Source organism: Leuresthes tenuis, unplaced genomic scaffold (genome assembly GCF_036924035.1).
Source record: "Leuresthes tenuis unplaced genomic scaffold, fLeuTen1.0.hap1 SCAF_11, whole genome shotgun sequence".
NCBI lineage: Eukaryota > Metazoa > Chordata > Actinopteri > Atheriniformes > Atherinopsidae > Leuresthes > Leuresthes tenuis.
In genome coordinates, this window is record NW_027325365.1 from 1,405,804 (window position 1) to 1,425,326 (window position 19,523).

Here is a 19,523-nt window from a genome sequence, read left to right on the forward strand (position 1 = left end):
TCATGCCATATGGCCCGATTTACCGTTCTGAAAGTCACGCTTTGCAATTTTACATTTAGAAGGTTAAAACTTTAACGCGATCAACTGCATCATGTGTCGTTTTAATTGACATCAGATTAATGCAGCAGCTGTGCCCCCCCCCCCCCCCCCCCCCCCCCCCATCCTTAATCATCATTCCTGCATTAAACTTCATCCAACTCTGCATGTTGCTGTCCTCTAGCCCTGTTTGAAGACCACTAAATGATTTAGCTGCTGCTCATGACTGGTCTGCTTTCTGTTTTTCCACAGTTCTGTGGCCTGAAACGAACCTTCTCGGGAAATAATTTTGGGTGTTTCAATCATTGATTCCTTGACGCTGAGGCAGAGTCTGGTGGCTGTGACCAGCTGCCGCTTCACTTGACGTCTGAGTGCTGCAAAGTGAAAATGTTCCGGCTCCAAAATGAATTATTTCTCAGGAACATAATCTGCAAACTTCTCCTCACTCTGGGATAGTTTGGATCTGGCAGATCCAAAATGTGGCGTGCATGTCAGAAAAATTCCCATTAGGTCTTAAATCCTGTTCTATGAGTCATGCTTTGGCTCAAGTGTCCAAAGAGGTTTTTGATCAGTTAAGTGAATGACTTCTGGGCCAGCTGAGTCTGAAATAAGCACCGAACCACTCATTGCAATAATGAGCTTTCACATTGATTGGACATTTCTCACATCTAGTTTCTTTAATTTTCTATTCTTAAACATCACAGCATGCTTTCTCAGCTTTTCCTGCATATTTTCAAACATGTTTATGTATTTAGCAGATGCTTTTATCCAAAGCGACTTACAGGTAGGCAGATAGGGTAAGGCGGTCTTGCCTAGGGACCCCTACTGGAGGTAATACCTTCCATGCAGGGGATTTGAACTCAGATCTCCCACATGGATGGTGGCAATCATACCACGATACTATCCAGTCCATATCCAAACATATACATGGGTGCAGTATCAGCCTCCACCTGGTTTCCAGGTTTTCCAGGGTTTCCAGGGTTTTAAATGCTGCTGTTTTCTTGTGTCAGTATCGTGGATCAATGACAGTTGCAGCTTTGGACTTAATGAATGATTTGGTTAGGTTCAGGCGCCTAAACAAGTTTTAAAGTTTTAAATCTTCTGAGGAGGTTGCTGGTCCTGTTCTGGCTGTAAAACACACATGAGGTGCAGACAGAACCGAAACATCCTGGTCAAATATCAGGGAAGTTCTGCTGGGCGACACACAGGAAATCTGACATTTTTCCCATTTGAATGTGTCGGAGGTGGTGGTGTCTGCTTAGAAATAAAGCCAGCAGCAGTTGTTTTATATGAGCCACGTGACATAAAGGGAACTGCTACCCACGCGTATGAGAAGGTAATTTTAACTATTCTAACCTTGTATTTTCAACCATTCGCTGGTGTTTGAAGAAGAAAAGCGGTGAAAAAGGCGTGGAATGGGTGCTGAACTGTGCTCTCTGGTCTGGGAGAAAGTGGACTAACCGCTCCGATCCCTTCGTGGTTCGGGCCTCAGTTCGGACTTTGAACCACGACATCAGTGACATCACACGGCAGGATGTTCAATGCTAGCTCTGTGATTAGCGACAAGTTAGCATCTCTGCAGAGAGATGAGTAGAGAAAATGTATGTTCTGTCTCTACTGTGAAAGTGTAGCTGCTCAGTTGCAGCTTTGGACTTAATGAACGATTTGGTTAGGTTCAGGCGCCTAAACAAGTTTTAAAGTTTTAAATCTTCTGAAGAGGTTGCTGGTCCTGTTCTGGCTGTAAAACACACATGAGGTGCAGACAGAACCGAAACATCCTGGTCAAATATCAGGGAAGTTCTGCTGGGCGACACACAGGAAATCTGACATTTTCTGGTTAGAAATAAAGCCAGCAGCAGTTGTTTTATATGAAGGGAACTGCTACCCATGAATTGTATTTTTTTAAGCACCAGCTGTGAATGAGAAGGTAATTCTAACTATTCTAACCTTGTATTTTCAACCATTCGCTGGTGTTTGAAGAAGAAAAGCGGTGAAAAAGGCGTGGAATGGGTGCTGAACTGTGCTCTCTGGTCTGGGAGAAAGTGGACTAACCGCTCCGATCCCTTCGTGGTTCGGGCCTCAGTTCGGACTTTGAACCACGACATCAGTGACATCACACGGCAGGATGTTCAACGCTAGCTCTGTGATTAGCAACAAGTTAGCATCTCTGCAGAGAGATGAGTAAAGAAAGCTGCTCAGAGTTGGGTTGATCAGGTCTGGAGAGGACAGGGATGGATCTTTAGGAGAGAAGTTTGATACCTTTCTATTGATTCTATTTGTTTTTAAGGGACTGTGGCGATGATGACTTTCTTCCCTCGTATTTAAAAACCTGGGAATGTGAAATTATGTTGAATATCATGGCTTATTTTTTCTGAGGAAGTGAAGGAAACCACAGCGATTTAAAGACTAAATAAAACTGCAGTTTGGCTGCACCTCTGTTTTCAGTGTGGACTCATGTCGGACAAATTATCATCAAAATGCTGCCAAACGGTAAAAAAGTTGGTTGTTAAAAGAGTTTAAAGTGAGTTTAGCTGCATCTGATGTTACTGGTTTAAAAAAAACAACCAAAAATCTGTTTTTATTTGCACAGAAAAGGTAATTTTGTGTAATTTAATGTAATGATTCACAACACAAACTACTTTTTTCTGTAGAAAAGAAGAAGAAGAAGTGCTTTACTCAGCAGTTACAGCTGATCAACAGATTCTGGAGCTCTTCCTGTGTTAACAAAGCTCATTGTTGAGCTGTAGTTTGATTAAATGGGTCACTGGAGAAGGTTATTTATAACCCAGATCACACTGCTGCATGTTGGTCTCCAGGCGAAAAGGAAGTGATGCAATGAAATAAAAACTGCACAACAAGTGGCTGCTAATGTGCATCAGCTGTAAAGTCCTTTCAGCCGTCATGCAGTCATTTCACTTCCGATCTGACTGGAGCAGCAGCCTTTAGAAGTGTTTCTGCAGCACTGAATGAAAACTGGATCCAAGCTGATGAGCCGTCCGAAAACATGCCTGAAAAATAATATATATATAAATAATAACCGCTGTGTGACGTCAGCTCAGAGAAACGAAAGAGAAGATGTGTTAATTCAATTAAATTCAGTTTTATTTATATAAAGATTACAACAATTGTCATCTCAAGGCACTTAGGTAATAAAGTCCAATTCAAGCCAATTGGAATTTAATTCATTGTAATCATAATCCAATTAATTCATATGGAGCCAATTCAAAAATAATATCCGAGCTAAGGAAACCAACAGATTGGACCGAAACTTGTCTTCAGTCCAATCTCCCGTCCTGAGCCTGAGGGACTGTGGAAAGGAACGACTCCCTTTAACAGGAAGAAACCTCTGGCAGAACCAGAACCAGGAAGAAACCTCTGGCAGAACCAGACTCAGGAAGAAACCTCTGGCAGAACCAGAACCAGGAAGGAACCTCTGGCAGAACCAGAACCAGAACCAGGAAGGGTGGCCATCCACCTGGACCAGCTGGGGTTTGAGAAGACAGAAAAGAGTGAAAAGAGGGGGGAAAAACACCATAACACCATTCAAAGGATACCTGCTGGAACAGGGAAACACAAGTTAATAACCACAATAATGTCACATGGACATAAAATCAATTGTGAAATTAAACAGGAGGAAAAAGAGAGCAAAGTGAGGAAAGGTGTGACAGATGAGCTCCCCCAGCAGGCTGGGCCTATAGCAGCAGAACTATGGGATGTTTCAGGCTCACCTGAGCCATCCCTAACTATAAGCTTTATCAGAAAGGAAAGTTTCAGCCTGATCTTAAAGGTAGAGAGGGTGTCTGCTTCCTGAAGCCAAACTGGCAGCTGGTTCCACAGAGAGGGGCCTGATAACTGAAGGCTCTGCCTCCCATTCTGCTTTTAGGGGCCTGATAACTGAAGGCTCTGCCTCCCATTCTGCTTTTAGGGGCCTGATAACTGAAGGCTCTGCCTCCCATTCTGCTTTTAGGGGCCTGATAACTGAAGGCTCTGCCTCCCATTCTGCTTTTAGGGGCCTGATAACTGAAGGCTCTGCCTCCCATTCTGCTTTTAGGGGCCTGATAACTGAAGGCTCTGCCTCCCATTCTGCTTTTAGGGGCCTGATAACTGAAGGCTCTACCTCCCATTCTGCTTTTAGGGGCCTGATAACTGAAGGCTCTGCCTCCCATTCTGCTTTTAGGGGCCTGATAACTGAAGGCTCTGCCTCCCATTCTGCTTTTAGGGGCCTGATAACTGAAGGCTCTGCCTCCCATTCTGCTTTTAGGGGCCTGATAACTGAAGGCTCTGCCTCCCATTCTGCTTTTAGGGGCCTGATAACTGAAGGCTCTGCCTCCCATTCTGCTTTTAGGGGCCTGATAACTGAAGGCTCTGCCTCCCATTCTGCTTTTAGGGGCCTGATAACTGAAGGCTCTGCCTACCATTCTGCTTTTAGGGGCCTGATAACTGAAGGCTCTGCCTCCCATTCTGCTTTTAGGGGCCTGATAACTGAAGGCTCTGCCTCCCATTCTGCTTTTAGGGGCCTGATAACTGAAGGCTCTGCCTCCCATTCTGCTTTTAGAAACTCTGGGAACCACAAGGAAACCTGCAGCCTGAGAGCAAAGTGCTCTGCTGGGGATGTTCTGGTGAGATGGGCTCCTCTGATTGGTTTTAAGGCCTGAGTCGGTTTGGAAAGTCTGAACCTTTTTGCATTAGATATAAAAAGATTTTCTCAAAGTCGAGACACTTGAACTTAGAAACGTGCTGAGAAAGTCAGATTATTACTGTGGGGGGGGGGCTTTCTGTCGGGCTTTAGGTTGGAACAGATGCAGCTTATCTTCAGAGCATTAAAACACAGGAGCAGGAGTCAAATGAACCCAGTTTAACATCTACTCTTCAGTATTTATCAAGTGGGATATTTTACAGTCGGGGTCAGTTAGAGCCAACATGAAAGACAGTTTTTAACCTCAGGCTGACTATATATTCTTGTTGTTTCCATGTATCTTTTGTTATTGCATCTTTTATTCATTATGACATTAAATAATCTCTCCCTTTTAACGTCTCGTGCCATCATGAGTACATTTACACATTAGTATTCACATTTTTTTTAATTTTATTTAATTCTTAACATGAATACAGTCTGAAAATGCTTCTCCTTCAGTGTTCAGCTGGGACTTTCTGATCATAGAGACCGAGACCGAGACTTAGCATCTGTCTGGCCATCATCTGCCTCTTTCATAGGTCAAACTCTCCTGATTCTTTTGCTTTTCATCAGGCTTGATGCCAGTGCTGAACAGCTGATCTAAAGCACAAGGAGCCGGTTCTGGTGTCGGTTCAGAGTCTGATGTTGAATCGGCTCTTTGGACTTTGGAATAATGGTTCCAGGTCTTGGCTGCTTTAGATCTACTGTCAGCAGCTGAGCAGGATTATGGTAACCGGCTACATCGAATAAAATGGTCACCATCATTTTAGTCTCCTGAATCCAAGGAGAATTATTAAAAACTGAGCTTTTACTCTCCATGAACTGAATTTAGAAATAAGGTTCAAACTAGCAAAAAACTGGCCAAAAACTAGCCAAAAAAACTAGCCAAAAACTGGCCAAATACTAGCCAAAAACTAACCAAAATACTGGCCAAATATTAGCCAAAATACTGGCCAAATATTAGCCAAAATACTGGCCAAATATTAGCCAAAAACTGGCCAAATACTAGCCAAAAACTGGCCAAATACTAGCCAAAAACTGGCCAAATACTAGCCAAAAACTGGCCAAATACTAGCCAAAAACTGGCCAAATACTAGCCAAATACCAGCCAAAAACCGGCCAAATACTGCCCAAATACTAGCCAAAACTAGCCCAAAACTGTCCAAATACTAGCCAAAAACTGGCCAAATACTAGCCAATAACTGGCCCAAAAACTGGCCAAATACTAGCCAAAAACTAGCCCAAATACTGGCCAAATACTAGCAAAAACTGGCCAAATACTAGCCAAAAACTGGCCCAAAAACTGGCCAAATACTAGCCCAATACTGGCCAAATACTGTCCAAATACTAGCCAAAAACTGGCCAAAAACTGGCCAAATACTAGCCAAAAACCAGCCAAATACTAGCCAAAAACTTGCCAAATACTGGCCAAAACTTGCCAAATACCGGCCAAATACTAGCCAAATACCAGCCAAATACCAGCCATGTTACTAAAGACTGACTCACCATAACAACACATAACAACACAGTCTTACATCCGAGTGCACACAGAATGTCAGGTGGCTGTTAGTTAGCATTAATGCTGTCAAAGCCCGGGTATGCCCAGCTATAAATGTGTGGGGGGGTGCGGTGTGAGGGAGATTCGCTGTATTTATCCCATGCTGGTGATGTGACATTATGCAGAAAGCATCTGACGAGTGTGACGGGCTTAAGGGGGTAAGAAGGTCAGCTGTGCAAACTGTGGCCTGATGCTAAAATCAATGTTGGGCTCAGCAGGACACGGAGCTGGTTAAGTGAATTAAAGCATTAGTTTGAATAACTACATCCAGAATACCACTAATGCATTAAACCCACAGTCAGTAAAAGTTCCCTATTAATTATTGTGTTTTTAATTAAATTAGATCAAATGCAATGACATTACTTTTGTGCTGTTTGAAGCTTTGTGGCTGCGTTTGCTCTCTGCCAATAAAAGGCTCTAAACTGCATTAGAATGACTGCGGCTCAGGGAGTGATACCTGCAAAATCACCTTTCACTCCGTGCTCTTTGTTCAAATTAATGGAAAAACTCTCCTGCCCAACAGTCCATCACACAGGTGCATTTAAATCTCTTTAATGTATTTAAATCTATTCATTCGTTGAAACACTAAAAGAAAATATGCAAATTTTTCCATTTCCTGCATCTGAAATAATCCTTTTGTCCTTGTTTTGTGTGAAATGTCACGCCGGACCTCCGAGGCTGAAGAGAAAACGGATCTGTTTGTAAAACACGACTAAATGTTTGACTGATGTGGCTTTCATGCAGTTTTTCTTTTATTATTAAGGTGGAATCTCTTTAAAATGTCTCATGAAAGTCTCTTTTACCTTCATAAAACTGGAAAATTCTCCTGATAGATGCCTAAAATGTTCATTTCTGCACATTTATGTAACATCTTTCAGTTTCATGTGACCTTTAGATGTTTGAATGTGTCTGTAATTGTGTTGTTTCCAGATTAGAAGCCAGTTTTTCTGTTTTTTCATCTGTTTATTGCATAAATAATGCGTTTGATTCATGGATGTTTTGTGAAATATGAAGTGTTAAAGTGATCTTAACTCTAATGTTCTGGGCTTCTGGTTAAATGTAGATGTCTGTAGATGTGTTTGAGAAGATAAACAGCAGTTTATTCAGTTGAATATCCAACTTAAAAGTCCTTTTTTGCCTGTGATGACATGAAACTTTCTGTCTTCCAGCTTGGCGGCGTCCAAAGAAGCTGCGGCGAGGAAGGCTGCCTCCCCGATGCCGCCATCCGAGTTTCTGGATAAACTTATGGGTAAAGTTTCGGGTTATGACGCCAGAATCCGGCCAAATTTTAAAGGTAGGAGTTACCACCAAGACTCAGTCGGATAAGGCAGGAATGTAGCCAGAAAACGGCTGTTTTTCACTCATTAACACCTGTTTTTTACCCAGAGGAAGGTTTGTATTAGTCTGTTTGTGAATGCTGATAAAATTCTGTTGTATGTTGACTCATTTCAATGTTTTTGGTTGTTCTCAATCTCTTGATCTCTTTTATTTGCCTTTTACAGTGTTCAACAAAGGTAATTTTGCCCATTGCTCAGCTTCATAAAGACAGAATTAAGCCTGTTTCAGGTGTTAGACCCCAAAGCCTGTTTTTCCTCTTTCTTTTCTTTTCTTTTCTTAACATAAGCCCCTTTGCCTGAACTTTTTGGCCAGAATAAACTGTAAAAACAAGCTTCCATACAGATATTTTAGGCTCTCTAGTGGTTATGATGCTAGCTGGCTACATTCCTTGGTATCCACACAGTATCCTGAGTGCTTGTTTTGGTGGTCAAGGTAATGTGCTTCCCTCCTGCACAGCGTGCTGTCCGAGGACGGTGATGACAGAATGATATTCGGTGACCTCTCCCTGAATGTTAGTCCCCTTAAAGACACATGTCAGAGGTTTCTATGTGACGCGAACACGTTCTGGACCTTTTTCTGACTTTACACAACTGAGGCAACTCTCCATAGAAATTAAAATTACACCGAAAAAGGGAGAGAAAAAGCTCTGAAGAAGCTGATTAACATCATTAAGTCACGTTCGCAGCCTGCTGCAAAGGAAACTTTGAACTTTTCTGTTGCTGTTTGTCATTTATGTAGAAAAAAAACTTGACCTGTGTGATTCTTCATCCATCAGCGTAACGATCTCTCACATCTTTGTTCAGTTTTTATCCCATAACAGCTCCCCTCTGTGGTCATGTGACCGTTTTTACCGTCCTTGGCTGTAGTTCGGTTGCTTGCATTTCTCCTCTGAGGCTGGACCACACCTCCTCTGAGGCTGGACCACACCTCCTCTGAGGCTGGACCACTCCTCCTCTGAGGCTGGACCACACCTCCTCTGAGGCTGGACCCCACCTCCTCTGAGGCTGGACCACACCTCCTCTGAGGCTGGACCACTCCTCCTCTGAGGCTGGACCACACCTCCTCTGAGGCTGGACCACACCTCCTCTGAGGCTGGACCACGCCTCCTCTGAGGCTGGACCACACCTCCTCTGAGGCTGGACCACACCTCCTCTGAGGCTGGACCACACCTCCTCTGAGGCTGGACCACACCTCCTCTGAGGCTGGACCACACCTCCTCTGAGGCTGGACAACTCCTCCTCTGAGGCTGGACCACACCTCCTCTGAGGCTGGACCACACCTCCTCTGAGGCTGGACCACACCTCCTCTGAGGCTGGACCACACCTCCTCTGAGGCTGGACCACTCCTCCTCTGAGGCTGGACCACTCCTCCTCTGAGGCTGGACCACTCCTCCTCTGAGGCTGGACCACACCTCCTCTGAGGCTGGATGAGGCTCCTCAGGACGCAGTTTTCTGCTGCTCTGACTCTGGGAAAGGGTGAAGCTTCACTGCTTTGGTTCTGAAGTGCTGCCTGCATCATGTCAGCATCACATGATGCTGTTTGCATACTTGTCTCTTCATCTCAACAGCAGATTAACTGTTGAAACTGATATTTTTGGTGATATTTCATCCTCTGAGCACAGCTCCAGACAGACTGCAGGCTTCTTTCTCTGCTGAGCCCATAATGTTGTCATGCACTACATAGCGATCTTTGTAAGTGGGATATCTCGGCTAAAGCTCGACAGAATCGAGAGTAGGGCGAGTTTTCACCGTGGCTAAGTGTGCTTTATTAAACCTGCTGTGGCTGCAGAACAGCTGGAAGCCCAGAATCTGCTCCGGTGTTTGTCAGGAGGCAGTTTGAGTTCCTCTTCAGCGTTATTTAGCATTTAAACAGCCAGTGAGTTGAATTCAGAGCCTGGTGAGAGAGTTTAATGCAGATTAAAGCTTGAAAATGAATTCTAGTTTTGACTGATTAATATTTTTGCTAAACAAAGTCTGATGGGTGCTAAAGATAAAAGTCTTTTACATAATCTCTTTAGCTAATTTGTTCAGGGGCCATTGTTGGCAGACAGGGCCTGACGTGCGTTTCCAGACTCTGTCATGGCTGTCAGATCCACACCGGAGCAGAGCCTGAGCGCTCTCACGTGCTCATTCGTGCACTTTTTCTCTCTGCTGCTGGCTAACTGCACCTCGGTATTAATCCCACTCACGAACAGCTGGGAAGCTCTGCTGCTCGGTAAACTGTTGAAGGAGGTCAGAGGTCACAGGATCCAGTCCTCACCAGGTTTTTTAAGCTCTCATCATGTCTCTCCTCAGACTGTTCTTCTTTTTTTACTGCAGGTTTCCCTGTTTTCAGGCTCAGATGTTGCGATGCTCTGCTTTAAAACTCTGCTGTTTGTCCAGTTTGAGCCACTCAGAGCTCTTCCGTGCACTATTGAAAATCCTCCGGCCAGCGGAGCGCCAAAATGATGCCGGCGCCCTGCTTCTTATCTGGTTTCTGCTCCTCGTGGTCGATCGCCGGCAGCCTTTGTTCCGCAGATCGCTTGATGACCCGAAGCAGGAGCGTTAGAGCAGTTTTAGGGCTGTTAAAATGAAAAGTTGAGAGCTGGACTTTGGTTTCAGGAGCAGGAGTTTTACAGGAGAGCAGTGCATTGAAGATGGTGAAGTAGTTAAGGCTGGAGAAGGATGCCAGAGCATGTGGAGATCAGGCACAAGCTGAACGTTAACGCCCACCACAGAGCACGGCCGCCTGGTTTCAGGCCTTTACCTCGGCTGTGTGGCACCAGCAGTCCCTGTTTAGCCTGGATTCCAGAGGCTGTGGGGTGTTTCATCCGTCTTCTGCTCCGAAGCATCTCAGACATACGGAGCTCTGCCTGCCCAAGACCAGAAGTCTCCTTCAGTTTAGCAGATTCACTGATTTCTTTGCCGTCTAATTGCTGGATCATCCACACCATTTTCTCCTGGTTTTGTTGCATCACACCTTGTACTTTTCAACTGAACCTTTCATTTTCCACGGGGAAAATCACTTCTGGCGTGGGGCAGAAAGCTATCCTGCAATCAGGACTCACTGTTCCAACTTCCTGTTCCTGCAGCTCCGTTCTGCTTCTTCTTCTGCAGCTCCGTGCTGCTTCTTCTTCTGCAGCTCCGTGCTGCTTCTTCTTCTGCAGCTCCGTGCTGCTTCTTCTTCTGCAGCTCCGTGCTGCTGCTTCTTCTGCAGCTCCAGGCTGCTTCTTCTTCTGCAGCTCCGTGCTGCTTCTTCTGCAGCTCCGTGCTTCTTCTTCTTCTGCAGCTCCGTGCTGCTTCTTCTGCAGCTCCGTGCTTCTGCTTCTTCTGCAGCTCCGTGCTTCTTCTTCTTCTGCAGCTCCGTGCTTCTTCTTCTGCAGCTCCGTGCTGCTTCTTCTGCAGCTCCGTGCTGCTTCTTCTGCAGCTCCAGGCTTCTTCTTCTTCTGCAGCTCCGTGCTTCTTCTTCTTCTGCAGCTCTGTGCTGCTTCTTCTTCTGCAGCTCCGTGCTGCTGCTTCTTCTGCAGCTCCAGGCTGCTTCTTCTTCTGCAGCTCCAGGCTGCTTCTTCTTCTGCAGCTCCAGGCTTCTTCTTCTTCTGCAGCTCCAGGCTTCTTCTTCTTCTGCAGCTCCGTGCTTCTTCTTCTCCTGCAGCTCCGTGCTTCTTCTTCTCCTGCAGCTCCGTGCTTCTTCTTCTTCTGCAGCTCCGTGCTGCTTCTTCTTCTGCAGCTCCAGGCTGCTTCTTCTGCAGCTCCAGGCTTCTTCTTCTGCAGCTCCAGGCTTCTTCTTCTTCTGCAGCTCTGTGCTTCTTCTTCTCCTGCAGCTCCGTGCTGCTTCTTCTTCTGCAGCTCTGTGCTGCCTCTTCTTCTGCTGGATGGCACCAGCCTTGACTGGGACCCGGTGGGATCCAGGTGCAGATGACCATCCACAGGCTGCTCTTTGACAACAGATGCTGGCTGTGAACGGTGTGCATTGGATGAGGGAGTAAGACCTGCTGGAACCTGGAAGTGGCTTTAAGGTTTGTTTGATGTTGTTGCTCCTTTCTTCCACTTCCTGCTCAGCACAGGGAGAATATCAGGAGACTGAAGCTCCTGTTTGTCGGTGCTGGACAAAGCAGCAGCTCGGATGAATGTCCGCCTTCTCACTACGGAACATTTAAACCGTCAGAGTGAAGAGTCTCACCTTCAGAAGTGGAAAAGACTCGGGGAAGTTGCTCGGTCAGCAGCTGGTTTCTTTGTTAGCTTCTCCGTTAGCATCAGGCGCTGCTGGTCTTTCTAAATTAAATAAATGTTCTGCATTTTTTAGGTGTGAAGTCGGGTCTTCGCTGCATTAAAAGCACTCAGTTTGGTTTCTTGTTGAATGAGCTAAGCTAAAAGCACTCAGTTTGGTTTCTTGTTGAATGAGCTAAGCTTAAAGCTGCTCAGATGGAGGCCATGCTGTGGAGCCTCCTCTGCATCACACAGCTGGGTGTTCTGGGTCCACCGGACCCGTCACAGATCCAGAACCACGGTGTGAAAATGCTCAACGTGGCTTTGAGTTTGAGCTCTTCTCATGAGTAGCTTCAGCTCATCTGTAGCCTGCTGTCTGCTGGTCAAAATCCATGAATTTAATTTGGAAAGTGTTTGATTTTATCTTTAATGAGCTCTAAATACAGGAACTGCAGGAAGAAGTCAGAAGATAGATGAGAATTCCTCCGTCTTTCAGCTGAAGATGGCAGGAAGTCGAACATGCTGACGTGCCTTCGGCTCCTTTCAGGTGATCAGATTATTTTTGAAGGGGCTCCTTACCCAGAATCCTCCTGAACAAACCCAGTCTACAGGAGCTGATGAGCTCCATGATGCTGCAGAAGGCTCAGAGTTGATTATCACGGCGCTGTAAGGCGGGAGCTTCAGCCTGCAGCACAGCGCCGTCCCTTCAGTTCGAGGTGATCACTCTTCTTCTGCTTTACAGCCTCATCAATTCAGCACCGGCCCCGCTAACTTCGCCGTGCAGCGAGTAGAATTTGGCCGGGCAAAGAAACGTGAGAGGAAAGAAATTAGATTTGCCCAAAGCTACGAATACACCAGCATGAGAGGAAATTACTGTGATCATGACTCGGGGGTCCGCTGTGTGAGCAAAAGGCTTCCGATTGATTTAGCAGGTTTCTCCATCGTGGAAAAGAGAGGAAACACTCCTGACACATTCAGGACAAGCCATTTATAATCCATGAGTTCATCCTTCCTCTCATTGTCTCTCCCTGCTTTCTCATTCTTATAATAGTATTTTCTCTTCCTCCGTTCAGCTTCCATCCATCATTAAGTGACTCATTCATGTTTTGAACCATTTCTGCTTCTTTACCTTTTAGTTATTCGATGCTTATTCTTTACCGCTGTCCATTTATTTGTCTTTTTTTTATTTTTACCCATTGAAATGTGTCCTGCATTCGTTCTGCCACTGTGTTCATTATCTTTTCCCACAGCTTCTCCCCATGCATCCGGCTCCTTTAACCGGCCACCTTCTCAGGCTTCCTCCGTGTTCGTGCCTTTCCCAGCCCACAGATTTGTGAGATAAACTGGGGCCCTGTGACCTGCCTCAGCAGCAGCTCAGAGCAGCAGGATGCTGCTCATCCTTTCAGAGCAACACCATGCTTTCTGATCTTCTGGTACCCAGTGGCTGCGTGGTGCGTTAACGAGTGCGTGGGAGGTGAGAATCGGCGAGGGAAAGGTGTGTTTGTGAGGTTCCCCCACGCTCCCCTCGCCCTCTTTGCCATAACCTTGTCCCTCCTCATCACTCAGCAGAACAGCGGCGAGGACGGCGTCTCCCACCAAGCCTCTGGGCGTAAGAGCTGGCTGTCACTGTGCAGCTCGCCCCTCCGTAACCCCAGAGCTGGAAAATGCCCTCGTGTTGCCGGCCCTGAACTCGTGTGGTTCCGGCTGCTTCAGACCGCTGGGCCGCAGTCGGCGCCTCAGCTTGAGTTCCCCCCCCCTCAGCTGCAGTCCTTTTATTTCAGGCCGCTCCCTCGGCTGCTTTGGCAAAGTTCCTTCCTTCTCTCTGCTCTTAAATCCATGCGATCAGCGTGGAAAGAAAGAACCTCGCTGTGTCACTTTGCTGCTGAGCTCAGTTCTTATCTGAACAAGTGGCAGTAGAGCTCCCCCCCCGCCTTACAGCTGGAGTTGTTGTTGTTGGAGTCCCTCCTTGTTTTTCCTGGCTTCTTCTTCTCCTCCTGCCAGGGTTGAATGTGTCTCGGTGGTTATTTGCTGTCAGAGCCTGACGTTCATTTGGTTTTATCAGCACTTGTTTAATGGCTACTTAATGGGATTAATGGGCATAAGGTAATGAGTGTGGGATGGAGGAATGACTTCAAGGGGAAAAATGGATGAGTGAGTGAGCAGGGGAGAGGTAATGGAAGGAAGAGAAGTGGCTGAAGGACTGCAAAGAACAGCAGATGGCGAAGGTGCATCCAGAGCTCCACACTGCAAACAGAATATGTTTCTATGATCTTAGCAGTGGGATTGTGATGCTAACGCAGTTCCCAGCGGGCTCAGTTCTGTCCAACAGCATGTAGTATCTGCACCCTCCTCTTTCTGGGATTTTGTCACCTTCCAAACACAGAAATCTGCTGGAGTGAGCGCACATCCTCGCTCAGAGGTCTCCCGGCTCGTTTAGTATTCTGGGTAATGGCCCCGTCCTTTCCAGGCCAGGAGCTTTGGATGGCGGCTGGACTGCATGAAGCGGGGAATTTTAATGTCGCCAGAGAGGTGACTCTCCCCTGAGTTATGACAAAAATATTGATCATGCCTCAGCGTGGAAGCAGGGCGAGATGGACTGGCAAGGGCAGCGAAGAGAGGAGTATAGAAGAAGATGCACGAGGGCTTTCAGGGAGACTGGGGGGGGCAGAAAGGACGTTTGCACACATTTTGCAGCCAAAGTAGCTGTTTGAATTGCCTCATTATGATGAGCTGAGAAATCTCTTCACTTTCACTTGCTATAAATAGCTCATCATTGTTTTTTTCTTCATCTAAAGATAGCAGAAACTCTTTAGCTGGAGGCGGGGCAAAGCTAATCTGGAGTTGATGTCTGCATCACTCTGCCCTCCTCCCTCTGCAGGCCGCTGCTCCATGTCTAATAAGTTTAAAAAGGAGGGGAGTACTGCTTTATAAAGGCCGTTCGGTCCTCCCGTGAATCCAATCACACCTCTAATTACCACCGTGGGGGGGTGCCAGCCCCCAGCGTCGGCCTGAAGGGCCTCATGGAGAGGTTGATGAGGCGTTTGCAGCCCAGGACCAGGAAAGGTTTTCTAACACAACGGATTCTGCACATTAATGAGCTCCCTGCTGCCAGGACACCAAAGCAGCCGTGGTTTCAGAGCTCAGACGTCCGGCCGGTTAAGCCCGGGCTTAGCCCCGACACCCCGAGGAAAAATGGCCTTTCATGGATTCAGGCAGATTATAGAGTTTAAGTCACCTGTCGACAACAGTTCATGCTCATGACGAATACTTTCAATCTATCTTAGAAGCCGTTTCCCTTTTTTTCAGGCTGACAATGACAGATTACAATATCAGCCCCAGACTTCTGCTCGGTGTAGTCGCCATCCTTCACCGTGGCAGTTGTCAAGTACAGCGAAGCGGGTTGGGCCAGGTCTGCTCAGTTCAGTGCAGCTCTGAGGCAAAAAGGGACATCAATCAGCAGGTCCAGGCTGTGCAAACCAGAGGCTCCTGGGTGCTCAGAGCTTACAGGACGAGAGGGAGGGCGCTGTGGGCTGAATAATGAGCCACATTGTTTGCTTTAGACGTCTTTAACGGATTTTTACAAGCCTGGTTTTCAGAAAAGAAAGCAGCTTAATTCTGTAATTTGTTCGTTTATTTGAACGTTTCTTTACAGAAGACCAATTAAATGATTTTCAGCGTCGTCTCTGAGCAACTTCATTAAAAATCCTGTTTCCATCGTGTTCCTTCAGCTTCCTTTAATGACTCTTTTTAACGCTCTGAACTGATTGAATCTGAGTCCATTCCTGCTGAATCCCAGATTCCAGCTGCTCAGCAGTCCCTGGTTGTCTGGTTCTCCTCTTCATGATGCTCCAACATCTGCAGCAGGAGACAGATGTGGACTGCAGGCAGCAGCCGAGCTCACACACTCTGTGTGTCTGAAGCTGCTGGAAGTCCTGCAGAATGAGGTCTGGCATCGTCCTGCTGAAATAACCACGGACCTCCCGGGAAAAGACGGCACCTTGATGGCAGCATCTGTCTCTGCAGAACTCCAACATCCAGCTGTGCATCAGTGGTACCTTCAGCCAGATGAAGCCCTCCATGCCCTGGACTCTGCTGCAGCCCCAGACCATCACAGACGCTGCTTTAAACCTTCCTCTGAGAACAGCTGGATGCTCTTTCTCAGCAGTTTTTCCCAGAAGCAGCTGAAACGTGGACTCATCTGCCCACAGAACCCGTGTCCACTGTCTTTCTGTCCCTCTGAGATGAGCTGGAGTCCAGAGAACTGGGCCGTGGTTCTGCTCAGAGCTGATATATGGCTTCCTCCTGGTGTGATGCAGCTTCAGCTCACATTTCTGGATGCAGCCGTGGACTGTGTTGAGTGGAAATGCTTTTCCCAGCTCCTCCTGAGCCCATGTGGCTGTATGGGTCATGGTGGCCTGACGGTTTCTCCTGCAGCGCTGCCTTTACTCGTACAGAATGCTGTAACTTGTCTTTTCTGTAAACTTTCTGCCTCTTTTCCTACCTTTTTGAGTGTCTTGCCTGTTTGAAATTCTAATGTTTTCTTTCCTAAACACAGTGAAGCTGCTCAGTAAAGGTCATTTCTTTGCATTTGTGTATTTTTTATCAAGGCTTATTCCTTCTAAATGACTTAACAATCCGCTGATTTTCACCTTTAGGGATGATGTTTGTGGTAGTTTGCATTTTCTTCACAGTGACGCACATTTTAAGCCGTTTTAAGCCATTTTCTGCAGGGTCAGGGTGTGTTGTGAGGTTGATGGAACTTTTGTCTTTGCTTCTCGTACTTGCTTGAACTTTCTTGACAAATCCAGAAAGCCACTAATCTCCTGCGAGGCACCAGGCTGCTGCTGAGCACTAACTGTCCTGGACAGAGCAGGAGGAACAGGCCTCGGCACTGTTCTGCAATGAATCGTTCGGCCTTAACTTCCAGGTCCTTGACATTAGCAGGTTGGCATTTGTCCATCATAAATCAGCCTCCCTGCAGACTGAAAGCTCTCTCTGTGGGCTGGGACTGAAATGATGTGAGAGGTTGAAGGTTCACATCCGATAGGCCCCATTTCAGCCAAATGACTTCAAATTAATAACAGCCATTTAAAGTGAGAAGTAGAGTTTCATTTCCCATCCATTTGTGCAGCTGGAGGCAGGATTCATGCTGCTGGAGCGGTTCATTTCATGTGGGAGTTAACTTGTTTTACTGTGAAACTCACCATCAACCTGTTGCCTTAAAGAACACAGAAAAACCTGTCATTTCCAAGGCCAAATGAGGCAAAAAAATCCAAATGAAGCCAGTTTGACATGTAGTCTTTGCACCTTCCCCGCCCTCCTCCTCGTCCTCCTCTCTCTCTGGCCTCTTGCATCTCCTGTAGTGCATTTTGCTAGTCCTCTATAAGCTCCTCTTGACAGAACTGCATTGCAACCCCCTCCTCTCCATCTCAGTGCATCGCCTCTCCTCTCCTGCCCGCTGCAGTATGGCAGTATTTTGTTTCTCTACAGACTCGTGCATCCCTCCTTCCTGCTATTGCCTTCACAGTATGTTGCCTCCCCCTCCTCCCCTCCCGAGTCTCCCCTCTGCCACACACTCACCCTCGCTGAGTGTTGGCAGCAGAGCGACGCCTTAGATAATCAAGCCTTGCTGTCTTGTTCACTACTTGATAGACAAAGCGGTTGTTTTCCTTAATGAGGACAAACAACGTATAGTTGGTAACGTGTTTAATAGTATATGCTGTGTTTAATTCTGATCTTTTTTTTATTAGACCCCAAAGGCTCCAAAAATGAAGCTACTCACAAGAAAGGTACTTTCCTTTTTCTTTTTTCCCTGTTTCTTTTTCTCTTCTTCTTTTCCTCCCTGGCCATCTTTTTGTGTTTAACGGTGAAATGATGAGGCAGTTTCCCAATGCCTTTAAAGTGGTAAAGTGTCAGAGATTGTGTTGCTGCAGGTTGTGTGAATTAAACTGTGTGGAAATGACGCTATGAAGCAGCAGTATTTTGTGCTTTCGTCTGCTCAATAGATGTCTGATTGTTCTAATTCTTTCTTTAGTTCTTTTTGTCTCCCTCATGTTGGCAAATTGTTTTCTTAACTTTGAAATGTCACCCAACTGCTGCTGGAACTCCTCACATCCAGCATGACTTTGATATTAGTGTATTTGCAGGCTAAGTTAGCCCTGTTCCCATCTGGATAAACCTGATCAGTATCCAGGGGGTCGTGAGCTGTTTCCTCACCTCAGCAGTTCACCAACTAACGTGACTTAATTTACGGTCCATGACCCAGATGTGACCGTTTCTGCTGCTGAGGTCATAAAAAACAACCCCAGGTTCACCCAGCTTGTTCATTTCAGGGTCTAACTTGCTGCTTGACCTCGTAAATATCGACAGTGACGGCCTTATTCCATTTGATGACGATTGCCATTGAAATCTGACCAAATCCAAAGGAATGCAGCCAAATAATGAGCCGTGAGTTATGGATGAGATTAGAGACGAGCTGTCACAGGCCTTTAGATTATCAGTGTCTGTGCCTCATTTTAATTAATTAGAAAGGAGTTCATAAAGAGGTGGAGCAGGTTTTAATTATGCTTGTGTGTGCAGTAAAAGGTCGACGGTATTATTAAAGCTCCAGCTCCCCGTATCACCCATCAAGACTCGGCTCAGCCTCTGCTGAGATGAAATGTTTTCATCCCAACCTGCATTCGGGTCGTTGTGTTCTGCAGAGAGAAGCTAAAGGGCCACGAAGAGAATTGAATGAGGAGTAGATCTTCTGGGCATCTCTCCAAACTCTGCAGCCATCTTCTGGACCAATAACTCAAAGTATACTGTTGAACAGCACAGATTTATGGAGGCTAATATGATATATTAGCAGTTATTATGCAACAGTGCAGGAAAATATACATAAAGTATGTAAAAGTTAGATGTATGGTGCACCTATTTATAGGGCTGCATCATGCTATGTGCAGTAAAATGAATAAAATACAGCTCAGAAAAGCAAAGAAGAGTAAGTTACAGTAGGAAGTCTCTCTCGTTAGCCTCCCATGCTAACTGTCGTAGCACAGCAAACGCTTCCACACAGTGGCTTCTGTCAGTCGTAAGTAATGTGTATGTGGCCCTAATTTGCATGCACAGAGTCTGAGCCATAATAGAAACCCCCCCCCCTACGCAGTCCAGTCACATGCTCCGTCCTGCAATTACTGCTGCAGGACTTTTTAGACAATTACTCTGCAAACAAAGGTGATGCACTGGGGAATCTGTTGGGGCGATGCTACCAGAGCCAGGCTGCAAAACGAAGGAGAGATCTGCTCAAATGTTTCCATCAGAACGTCTGTTTTTCTCACATCACAGCAACAGTCCTAAGGAAACATGCTATCCTGACATGATTACGCTTAGGTGCAACTTTAGCAGCAGCTACTGCCAATTTGATACCATCCAGAGTGAATATTGTTATTGAGATACTCTGGTGGTTTGCAGACTAAACAGCAATTACCTCCAGAGTTTATTCTGTCGGCTTCACAGGAGACAACGCTGTGCATTAGCAGGCAGCAGCCTGTCTGCCTGCAGGCTGCCGCCATGCATAACTTACTGGCTGCCCTGGCAAGAAAAAAGAGCTCGTAAGATGCAATATTTTGTCATTTCAATGGTGAAATAGCAGGAAAACCATTGAAGCTTGAGAAATTCAGAGGTGTGAGTCAGAGAAGGTAATTACAGACACAGGAATTAAGATGCAGTGTAAATATTAAAGGTGGGGTTG

At 46.2% G+C, this 19,523-nt stretch overlaps 1 protein-coding gene across 2 annotated transcripts in view; it reads left to right on the plus strand.

Moving 5' to 3' along the window:
* glra1 (glycine receptor, alpha 1) overlaps positions 1–19,523 on the plus strand; it is a 133,769-nt gene that overhangs the window by 27,100 nt on the left and 87,146 nt on the right. Inside the window, exons 2-4 of one of the 2 annotated variants that reach the window (XM_072395135.1) lie at positions 7,439–7,563; positions 7,772–7,783; positions 17,542–17,580. In XM_072395135.1, coding sequence (XP_072251236.1) covers positions 7,439–7,563; positions 7,772–7,783; positions 17,542–17,580 — 176 coding nt within the window. The remainder of the gene's footprint in view (positions 1–7,438; positions 7,564–7,771; positions 7,784–17,541; positions 17,581–19,523) is intronic. The other variant, XM_072395134.1, reaches the window with a different exon arrangement.